Below are 11466 nucleotides of genomic sequence, written 5' to 3'. Positions count from 1 at the left end.
GGCGGCGGCAGCGGCAGCGAGAAGGTCTCATTGCATTTCCTTTGGAAGCAGGTTCGCTCTGCAGACACCTGCGGGGCAAATGTGACAGCCTGGCGCAGCCACCTCACGAACTCCAGCTCCTCAGGTAAAATCTGCACCACTGTCTGCCTCCTGATAACTGCAGTCCTCTAAGCCGTACCTTACCTCAGGAGAAAAAAATTAATGAATTGTTCAGATAACTTGAAATAGTCGCCCGGCCTTCTCCGGGGGAGTGGGCCCGCCCACGCCGTGGATCGCTCCGAAGTCGCCGCCGCCCACCCGCGAGTGCGGCCTGGAGGAGCACGCCGCCCGCGGAGCCCAGGTCGCCTGCACCGCGGGGCTCGGCTCGCCCGCACTCGGCCCGCTGGGGGGCGTGCGGCGACCTGCCCTTTGGCGCAGCTCGGGCCGCAGGGCGGAGCCGAGAAGGAGGCGCGGCAAAGGCTGGAATCCGGCGCGTTTGCTGTCATGAGCTCAGGTGGGACCCCCACGTAGGGAGCCACTGCGTGGATTTTGAGAAAATGAATGTGGTAGAACTGAATTAGCGAGCGTGGAGAAGCACACTGTGCCCGGGTGACACTGACATGACCTTAAGGCACTTGGCACAGCGCCACAGTGGCCCCGTAAACAGGATGAAGAAAGGAGGGTTCGGCGTGCGGACGCGGTGTCTGCGGGGTGAGCCGTGGCCAGAGAGCCCAGGTGGGACGCCCTCTGTGGTGGCTGCGTGCGTGCGGAAGAGAGCAGCTGCGGGACCGGAGCATGCGCAGGCAGGCGGGGCGCGGCCATGGGCCACGGAGGCCTCCCTGCGTCCTGCCTGAGCAGCTGAACATCCTGCTCCAGACCCGAGAGTCCCTTCCCGGGGACAGCAAATCAGCAGCCTGTGAGGTGCATTATTATCGGATAATCTTCATTTTTATCATCCCCAGTCCTTTTCTTGTAATTTTTGCTTTGAAATAAGCTCTTGATAAATCACTAAGATGCCCAGGCTGGCTTCAGACCTGCAGTCCTCCTACCTCAGCCTCCGAGACAATAAGATTACAGTTGTACGCCGCCACGCCTGGTTCTGAGACATCTTCAGTGTAGTATGTTGGCCACTAGAGCCACCCCAAGCCTCTGTGGCCCAAGCCTCTGTGGCCCAGTGTACGTGACTGCAAGCTCATAGCGCTAATGGAATCTGGCTAGCACACTCTTATTCGCAAATTGGTTCTCGATTGCTCTTTCTCGTTGCCATCTTAGCAGATGTTCCAGCTGTGATGGTTCAGGACAGACACGCTTCGCTAGACGTTGAGGACCGGCCATGGCCCCGAGCTTTACTCTGGACCTTTGGAGCTCAGTGGAAGGAAGGAGCATGTCTTTCTGTGTTCAGCCTCCTTCCAAACGTAACTCGGAGGAGCAGAGGGAACGCGCGTGAGGCCGGGAGGGCGTGACTGCGGCCTCTGCCCTGGAGGCTTCTCTCCCCTCTTGGCCTCTTGTCCTGTCAGCGGAGGCAGGGTGACAGCCCAGGGTGGCCCCCCAGGAGCACACGGCAGCGTGCCGTTTGGGGTTTCTTAGCTTCGCTGAGCGACTTGGGCGGCTGCACGAAAAGTGAGGCAATGAAGCAACGCAGTTGCCATTGCTAGCGGCCCCTGGCGGGTGCCCCTGCATCCGCCCCAGCTTCCGGCTGACTTCAGGGCCTGTCCCTCGCTACGCTTGTCTCCCGGGCTCCTCGCTCCGGTCCCATCCCGCTCTGGTTGCTCTGTCTCCCGTCTCACTGGGAGGCAGAGACCAGGCCCCGTACCTCACATCCCTGCCCTGGGCGCCTCACTGAGTGTGGCTCCTGGGTGGCAGTGGGGGAGCCACGGTGGCAGAACCTGCAGAGCTGGTCACCTTTCCATGGAGCAGCTGCGGCTCACAGGGCCCGGTGTCCAGGAGCTCCTGCCCAGTGCCCAGGGAAGAGGAAAGGTGCAGGCCAGCTGGCCTCTGGCTCTGACGTCTGGGCCGCTGTTTCTTCCTGACGCAGGAATCAGAGGCCAGTCTGGCCCTGGTGCAAGGACTATATCCACAGCTAGTGCCCTGTGTGTGCTGTGGGCTCCTACGGGTCTGCCCTGTTCCACAGCCCCACCTCACAGGCCACCATCCTGATGTGTCCAAGCCCCACAAGGAAAATGTCCTGGTAGAGACACATTGCTGTGGGCACGGGTCAGCAGGTTGATCACCTCTCAGCTCCTCCATGCCCAGGGGCGAAGCACTAACAGGCACTTTCAGGACAGGCCATCCAGAGAGGAGGCATGGGAGGAAGGGCCCACCCCAGCCACGCCATTGGGCACCTCTGCTTCCTGCTCCAGCCTTGGCTGCTGAGGAAAGCCTGCCTCCCACAAGCCCATGAGTGCTTTTCCTGCCCTTGCTGAGCTTCAGACCTTCACAGAGCTGCACCCGGCAGTGAGAGGCCAGGCCCATGCCTCCGGTGCTCCTGTCCCTCCTCAGTGTCATGCCAGAGCACGGCCAGGGCCACAGCGCAGCTCAGGACCAGGGGTCAGAAGCCAGGCTTCATGCGGTCAGGGAGCTGCCCAGGACTGAGCACAGTTCTCTGGCCAACATCTTGTCCAGCAAGGGCCTGCAGCCCCAGCCACACAGGCTGATAGGATGACTGTGTGGGCCTGGTTCACGTGGAAACGTGTCACTGGCAACATGGGCCACACAGAGTGGACTCAGCCAGTTGAGGGCAGCCAGAAGGGCTCTTTTCCTGCGCCTGGGGGGGCCTCAGGAGAAGGCTTGGGGCTCGGGGTTTGCATGAGACTGTCTCCTGTCTGTGCTGAGACAGTGCGAGGGAGCGTCCTGCCTGTGCCTGTCTGGCCCTGACACGGAAGGGCTATCCTTGCAGCACCTTCAGGCCCTGTCCCTGGAGAAGCTGGCCAGCTCCCGGATGATGTGTGGATGGCTGGCATCCGTATGCTGCTGAAGGAAAAGCAGAGAGAAAATTTGTGCTTAAGACAATCAAGTGTTGTTTTATTCTGTTTATTTTTTAACAGGCTGTGCAGAAATCTGTGTAATTAAATGTGACAAGAACAAAGACAACCATCTTCCTACTTTCTCTCCCTCCCTCTGTGCTTAGTTTGTTTACTTAGTACAATGCCTTGCTAAATCAAGTATTCCTTTATTATTAATTTGCTCTCTTGAACCACAGACGGCTTGACTCTGATGGGTGGAGAACCTCTAGACAGTGCTACTGAGGTCCACTAGCTGGAGCACAAAACGCTGGGGCACCCTCCTGCTCTGAAGCCTCCCAGCCTCCGGGTGGGCTGCTGGGACAGGTGGGGGCGGCTGCGGAGGGCAGGGAGGGTTGGAGGAGTCTCTTTGTTTCTGGTGTCAGACTTGGTGACAGCTGGTGTCACCTCCCAGAGATTGCCGTGCCTCGGGAGGGCTCCCGGCCCACACCTGTCAGGGACAGAGCTCCTGTGTGGGGCCTGCCGTGCTGCGTGGTCCCTGCCGCCCCACCGCTGAGCTGTCCTTTGCTTGGCAAGAAGCGGGCGGCTCTGCTGCTGCAAGGAGGAGGCACTGGTGAGCCGGGTGCCCTGGCCACTTCTGGGACACTGGAGTAGGGGAGAGGGGAGGTCGAGGTTACCTGGGTGTGCAGCCAGTGACAGAGGCGGGAGCACGCCTGCTCCATAAGTTCCACCCGATGTCCTGGGGAGCAAAGCAGCCCAGCTGCCACATGATTTCCTGGAGAGACAAAGACCAGTGACACCCGAGTCTGGGCACAGCCCTGGGGTGCTGGCCTCCTCCCTTCCTAGCGCCCCTTGGCCCCAGGGGAAGGTAAGGGTCCATGAGATGGCAAGATACGAAAAATGCTTCACTTTTTTCCAGGATCTTCAAACTCATTCCTGTGTCTTCGAGCACCTCCTTGGCCTTGCTCTCTGCACACCTTCAGTGCAGGTAGCATGCAGCAGGCTCCACACGGCCTGTCCCAGTGTACTTGAGTTCTGGTGACTGAGGGTCAAATCCTTACAGCCCAGTCGGGAGAAATCCTTCACTGAGTCCCTCTGTCTTCACCTCTGTCTGTGTCTACTCAGCTCACTTACCTGTCATTCTACCAGAGCAGAGGATGAGCCAGAGAACCTGTTGTTCAAATTCAGGAGGTCAGGGCGCCCAGCACAGTACAGCCTGCCGCTGCACACAGCTGGCCTCTCACTGTGCTGCACCTGGCAGTGGGAGAAGCCTCACTGGACCCACCCCACAGGGCTCCACCCTCAGACTGTCCAGGGACCCACCTGTGAGCACCATCATGCTGTAGATTGAGCCTCGGCACATGAGCTGTAGAGGACAGACCTCGCCATCAGCCTTGGTGTCTCCCTCTGCCATGCTGTGTCACCCTCAACCTCTGGGCACCTGTGTTCTGCCTGAAGATGATTGTCTTCGATCTTTTCCATGGATGCTGCATCCAAGCCCTGGCTCTGCAGCAGCTGCACAGAACCGGTCCTGGGAGGAGGGGACCACGGTCTGCTGTCTGCTGTGACCTGGGCTGCTGTCCGCCATGGCCTGGCCTGGTGTCTGCTGTCTGCTGTGACCTGGGCTGCTGTCCGCCGTGGCCTGGCCTGCTGTCTGCTGTCCGCCGTGGCCTGGCCTGCTGTCTGCTGTCTGCTGTGACCTGGGCTGCTGTCCGCCGTGCCCTGGGCGTTGCTTTCTGAAAGTTCCAAAGTGAGCGTGAGGCACCACGTGCACCCTCTGGCAGTGGTGCTATGGTGGTGAGCGTAGCTGCCTTGCTACCAAGTGCAGCCTCTGTTCCCGAGATCGCCCCTCAGTGTGCTGCTGTTCATCCCACGTGCCCTGGTTTCCCGCAGTCTTGGCTTGGGGTAAGAGTGTGCAGAGATCCGTGCATGTGGAGCCAAGCACAGCGCCAAGCCAAGCATTCCTGGCCACGCACCTCACAGTCCCGTGGTGACAGGTGATTTGGTTTCTCAGCTGTTCAGGCCTGCTGTTTTCCAAGCAGCGTGCAGGACCCTGGAGCCCACACTGAGCAGAGCTCAGACTTGGCAGGGCACTGCAAGGGGGAGGTGTGGTGCAGGCAGCACTTTCCTGTCACTGCTGAGGCCCGCAGGCTCGGGGGGCAGTTGCTGGAGACCAGTCCAGAGACCGGCCAGTGCCACACCTTAGTCCATGTCTGCAGTTTGCCTTTCCACCCCTTCTGTCACAGAGAGCCAGGTGGCCATGGAGTGGGAAAGGCCCCTACTTGGAGTAAAGAGTGGGGTAGGGCCTGTTGCTGAGAAGAGAGGACTCGGGGCATGAGTAGCAGAAAGATGAGCTTTGGAGGTGCTCTAAACACATCGGAAGGACAAGGACCAGGCACAGCAAGCAATATCCATTTGGAAAAACCACTGAAATTGTGAGAAGGTGGGAATTAATTTCACATGAATAGATGTTTGAGCTAGTAAGTGGAAGTGCAAGGAATCACCCCGCTCTGGCTGAGGGTCTCACTGCAGGTTGGGGGGGTCATAGCATTCGCCCCGCCTGGGACTTTGGCTCCTCAAAGGTTGAGTTTTCTTGTGGTTGTCTTGTGCATAATTGCGTTGTCTGATCTTTCAGTTAGGCGATTTTAGAAGTCACGACGACACTCTTCCCTGGGCAGTGGCTAATACTTCGCGAGCTCTTTTGCTCCACATTATCTCCTTGGGCCTCGGAGGCCGGAGCATCGCTGTGCTCCAGGGCAGCTACCGCACCTCTTGCTACACGTTTTGAAAGATTTCCATAAGTGCAAATTTAAAGTTATGTCTGATGGTTTTGAAATAAACAGAGTGAAGCTGCAGGAAAATAGCTATCCCGATGGGCTAGACACTCGTGACCAAATGGAACTATTTAAGAAACAGGTGGATGAAAAAATCAGACATGTAAGTTTGATAAATGATAAGGCAAAAGAAAGCCCTTGTAAACCAGTGGCAGAATTAACTGACTTTCTGTCTACTTCTGAACTGAATAAATCCAAGTTGAATTAGTTTTTCTTCAGAACAAAAATGTAAAAAGCAAAAAATTTTAAAAACCTAAACATCTTATCTAGAAATGACAGATAAAAGGCTTAAGCCTAAGTTCCTATTAACCTGCTTTCCCTTAAAGTGGCGTTTCAGTGTTGGAGTGTGCAGTGCAGCAGCTGTCCTCCTGCAGCAGGCGAGGTGAACGGCTGCAGCGTTAATTGCTAAGCTGTCCTAATTATTCTTAAAGGATTCAAGAGGCAGCCGTTTTATGGCCTGAGATTTGATTTCCTTGCATGAAAAACCTCTTGACATTCTAACTCTGAGTTTGGAAGTAATTGTTGTATGAACATTTGTTGTGTATGCAGTAGAGCTGGTCTCTTCTGGATTCACAAAAATAATTCAAAATAGATTTTACCACGTGAGACTCTGGTACGCCTTGCTGGAGCCCTTGGGACACGAACAGCCAGAGTAACAGTAGCTGCTTGGAAACTTGCGGAAGCACAGCATGTGCATAATTCTAACCTTTGAATGTCCTCAGTCCGTCACCGGCTGCATCTGGGATGTTGTCCCTGTGTGGATAATGTTTCCGAGCCCCCACTGTCCTTTACATTTAATGAATATTCCATTTTTTAAAACCAACTATGCCGGCCGGATGGCTGCTGCTACTAGTCCAACACGAGCACGTTTTTCTGCATGAGAACAGCACACCGTCGTCACAAACTCGCAGGCCCGCTCAGCTGCCGAAGGCCGCAATCTGCACATATGTAGCTATCACAGGGCGTGCTTTAAAAGATGAGTACAGCTGTTAGAATTTCTTTTAAGATTGGCTTAAATAGAAGTAATTCTATTGTTATATTGCTTTCATTTAAATGTGGTTTAAATGCCCTAAGTTAAAAAAGATAAGGACAAGTAATCTATTTTTTTCCACTATTGAACCAGTCATCTAACCTTCTTATATTCAGATCCTCATTATTATGAATATATATTTTCCACTTACAAAACAAATGCTATACTTCTAAATATTTTTTCAATAAAATAGTCCTTTCACCTTGTATGTGACTTTATCTTGATGAAAATTCACAGTTGAGCTGCGCATGGTGGCGCACACCTGTAATCCCAGCGCTCGGGGGCTGAGGCAGGCAGATTGTTGGGAATCTGAGACCAGCCTGGGCTACGAAGTGAGCTCCAGGCCAGCCTGCAATGCACAGAGAGCCCCCGTCTCAACAGGACTAAATAATAATAATAATAATAATAATAATAATAATAGTGTAGTTGATCTCCTCTGTCTGGGCTTTTATGCTTAAATTATACTCAGTATCCACACAATTAGATTTATAGGATCTTACTGAAGGTATCTTCAATGGCAAGGATTATGCAAATAAATTATCCCATTTAATCTCCAGACGTTTTATGAGATATTTTGGTTCCAAATTCATAAATACAATTATTTCAGAAATTACAGTACAAGTTAGTTCTTCTAGTCACTCAGGTGAGAACCGGGGCAGCTACACCAAGCACCAAAGCCTCTTGATCCTTTTCTTTGTGCCGTCGCCTCTCTGCTGGAAGCAAGCTGTTTCTGCAGCGGCCCTTGTGTGGACACTGGATGCTGCGGACAGCGGACGCCACGACACTGGACACAGGCTCTGCTTCCCTGCTGCACTCACGCAGCTTCAAGGGTGGGGCTCGGGCTGCGCCAGGCACAGCTGCACCCCCGAGGGACGACCGGGAGGGTGCAGCACTGGGGACAGCCAGTCCTGGCTGGGGAGTGTGGTGGCCCAAACTGCGATTGTGGAGATGCTTCGCTGCCAGAGGGACCTGGGTGGCCAACAGAAAGGCCCGGAAAGTCGAGGGTGGTGACAAAGCAGGTGCGAAAAGCAAAGCACGACACATATGAATGCCCTAGAAGTCAAAATCGGTTTTGGTCAGACGAGGAGAACGGAGCTTTTGAAACTGGCAGCGTGGGAGGGCAGGGCCAGGGAGTGTGCCAGCCCGCTTCAGGGTCTCTAGGCCAGCAGCCCGCAGGGAGGGCTCAGCCGCAGGTTCCACATCCTCACGTTCATGTGAAGTGACATTGTGGGCTGTTTCTCCACATACAATGTGCAGAAGTAGAAAACGTTAACTAGAAGACAAATTTTCACACATTTAATTGTAGTAAATCCCATCAGGAGAAATAATTAAATAAGTTGGAAGAACCAGGTGTTGGAATCTCTGATTACTGAGTGGCGTCGGCCCTGTCTTGGGAAGTCATCGTGTAAACACACACGCAGTGTGACATCCTAGATGAGCACATTGCTTTTGCTGGCTGTGAATTGACTCCCTTAACAATCCATCGAAACGTTTGCACGCCTGGGCCTGGGTTCTGGGGTCACAGTGCGCGAACTCGGAATCACTGAAGTTGATCGGCTTGCGAGGAGGCCGGGGAGGGCCGACGCCCCGTTGTGCGCAGCACAGTGACTTCCACCCCTCTGCTTCCCTGAGTGCCACCCTGACTCCCAAGAATGAGAACGGTTATGCCCTCTCACCATTCTCCTTCTCTCTCTTTGCACCGTCAAAAGATAACTGATGTGCACTCACACCGCCATTGATTTCCCATTGCAGGAGCTGCTGAAAAGAGCTCGAAGCACGGCGCTGAGGACAAGACGCAGACCATCATCACAGCCATGAAGGAGAGAATGAAGATCAGGGAGAAAAACAGGCCCGAGGTGTTTGAAGTCATTCAGGAAATGTTTCAGATTCCTAAAGAAGACTTCGTGCAGTACACAAAGGCAGCCAAGCAGAGTGTGTTGGACGGGACGTCTAAGTGGTCTGCAAAAATAACCATTACAGGTGACAACAGTCTTCCTTAAAGTCTTTGGTACATGTTGGCATCGTTGTGTGTTTCGGAAATCACTGCTCAGCGCAGTTATGGGTAAAAGCAGCAGAACACAGTGCTGCCGGCACGTGCCTGACAGGCCAGGGAGTTACCTCCCAGTGCGTCCCTAGACCACTGCAGCACTCTCAGTCTTTCTAACGTACTCCCCAACATCCCAGAGATTGCAGGAAATCAGCCTTGTCACTGTCCCCACTGGGTCATTACAAACGCAGCCAGTCTTCTACCTGCTCGCTGAGATTTCTAATGAGAAATCATTTGAGCCACAGCTCATCCACGCATCTGATGCTTGAGCAAAGGTCACTCGTGGTCAGTGACCTTCTGAAGCGGCTGTAAATGATGTCAACACCAGCCAAGCTTCTTAACCGAGGCCCTGGGATTTAGAAGGCAAAGATGCTTTCATTGGGATGAGTGGATCAATACTGGCTGCAAATTCACAAAAGGCCTTTAAATCACAGGGTGTGGATCTGTTCGGGCTGCTCTCTGCTCACTTGCAGTCTCCTCTTGCTGTCGAGGTGCCAGCAGCGCAGGTCCAAGCAAGGATCTGAGCACTGGGCATGACAGGCAGGTGTAGCGCTTGGTTCCTTGGAGGCAGAAGGAGACACGAGTCCAACAAAGATGCTCAAATGAATAAATACATAAAAAGATTCTCCTTTAAAGGAAGAAGCTTTAGTTTTTTACACTTGCAGATTGCACCTCTTTTGTCTTGTGGGCAGGATGTTCCCAAGCATACATGCATGCAGAGCGTAGAACGCAGCTAGTTAGCAACTGCACTCCTGACGTCACCGGCCCCGCGTGAGAGGGCACGGGATCCCGTGGTGCTCAGGGGTGCCGCCTCCTTCCCTGCGCAGGGCAGGCCTCCTGGCGCCCAACCCCCAGCTAACTGCCGGGTGCTTCCGTGCATCCGCCGCCAGCGCGGCACCCCGGCTTCCCCCACCCCCACTCTGTTGGCCACGACTGCAGCCTTGTTTATGAAATTGCCTTTCTAGATTACACACGGGTGACACTAGGTAGCATTCTTTCCATGTCTGTCTTATTTCACTTAACGTAACGTCCCTCATGTATATCCACCTTGTCACAAATGGCAGCATCTCAGTCTTGTTTTGTATGAAAAATCAGCAAAACAGTCCAATAGACATTCCGAGGCGAACAGCTGCCCAGGGCTGTCTGGGAAGACATCCAGCGCCAGGGATCACTGGGACATTTGATGTAAAACCATGCGGCGTCAGCACCTCACGCGCATTCTTTTATCAAATACTCTTAGAAATGGTATTGTCTTTGCAAATAAAAGCAGCAGCCACGCGTCTGCAAACCAAAGAGCAGGAAGTGCCTCCGTGGCGCTTTCCGCGCGTGATGACGGTCATTCTGTTCTCTTTCAGTGGTGTCTGCCCAAGGCTTGCAAGCAAAGGACAAGACAGGGTCGAGCGACCCCTACGTGACAGTCCAGGTTGGGAAAAACAAGAGGAGAACTAGAACCATCTTCGGAAACCTGAATCCAGTGTGGGACGAGAAGTTTTACTTGTGAGTACGCCAGGGACTTGCAGCTATCCAAGTATTTGAGAGTAAACTTAAGACTGGCAGGCACAGAACACAAGGAATAATTGTACTTTAATAATCTCCTATGCAAAGCTTACAAAGAACGAAACTAGTGGTATAAACTTAGGCAACACTGTCCTAAGATGGGCTATTTATTCTTCACCCCTAAGAACTTGAAGGAAAGCATGGAAACAAGGGGCGCAGTGAGGGCGGCTTTGCGGGAGGGAAAAATGATTCACAGCACAATCTCCAACTCAGGACAAGCCAACAACTAGGAATTTGGCGCCGTGACCTGACGGGAGAGAGGTCCCGTGGTCTGGGGTGCGTGGTCGGGTAAGGTTGCCTCGCTCGCCCACACCGATGGCGAGCGTCCGCACCACGCTGCTTTTCCTGTGAGGGCCTGCGTTCTAAACCTCTGCCTTGCACCCCTGCTTTTCTCTCTGGGGTCTCTGCTTCCTCTCACTCTTCCTTTTGGAGACCATAAATACCTACCTACTTCCAATTATGCAGGCAGAAGTGGGGACTTCTGACAGGAATTAAAGGCTTCTGGTTTCTTTCCGCTCTCCACCAACAGATTAAATGCGAGTCTCACACGCTAAGCAACAATCCCAGCACCCGGGGCTTACGGTGAAGGGGCAGGCCGCTCCTGGCGTGGACTGGTGACCACAGCATGCGCCACGAGAGGGGTCTGGACGTGGGCAGGCCACGCCGTGGGCATGGGCGGGCGGGCGAGTTGGGGTTGGGGGACCCCAGAGGGATGGAGAGAGTCCCACAGGGACCCGTGTCCATCAGCAGCGGACAGGAACTCGCCTGTGCCACCAGTTCAGGCTTCACTGGACTCGGGTACACGAGTAACGGGGTGAGGACGGCGGCAGCGGGGCGGACGCCTGCGGAGTGGAGAAGCACCCCCACCTCGGGAGGCTTCCCGCGCGCGCCTCTGTCTGCCCCGCGGTCCCGCTGCCCGGCCGCGCCCCGTCTTCTCTCTGACCCCCCGACGGCTGCGCCCCGTCTTCTCTCCGACTCCCCTGACGCCCCCGACGGCCGCGCCCCGTCTTCTCTCCGACGCCCCCGACGGCTGCGCCCCGTCTTCTCTCCGACGCCCCC

The 11466-nt window shown here is 54.6% G+C and overlaps 1 protein-coding gene across 2 annotated transcripts in view; it reads left to right on the top strand.

The window, feature by feature from the left end:
- Positions 1–11466, top strand: part of Unc13c (unc-13 homolog C) — a 429116-nt gene that overhangs the window by 173219 nt on the left and 244431 nt on the right. For both annotated transcript variants that reach the window (XM_023724104.1, XM_004638987.2), the window contains 2 exons: positions 8556–8783; positions 10206–10347. In XM_023724104.1, coding sequence (XP_023579872.1) covers positions 8556–8783; positions 10206–10347 — 370 coding nt within the window. The remainder of the gene's footprint in view (positions 1–8555; positions 8784–10205; positions 10348–11466) is intronic.

Source organism: Octodon degus, unplaced genomic scaffold (assembly GCF_000260255.1).
Source record: "Octodon degus isolate 3935 unplaced genomic scaffold, OctDeg1.0 scaffold00105, whole genome shotgun sequence".
Classification (NCBI taxonomy): Eukaryota; Metazoa; Chordata; class Mammalia; order Rodentia; family Octodontidae; genus Octodon; species Octodon degus.
This window is presented reverse-complemented; position numbering and strand designations above follow the sequence as displayed.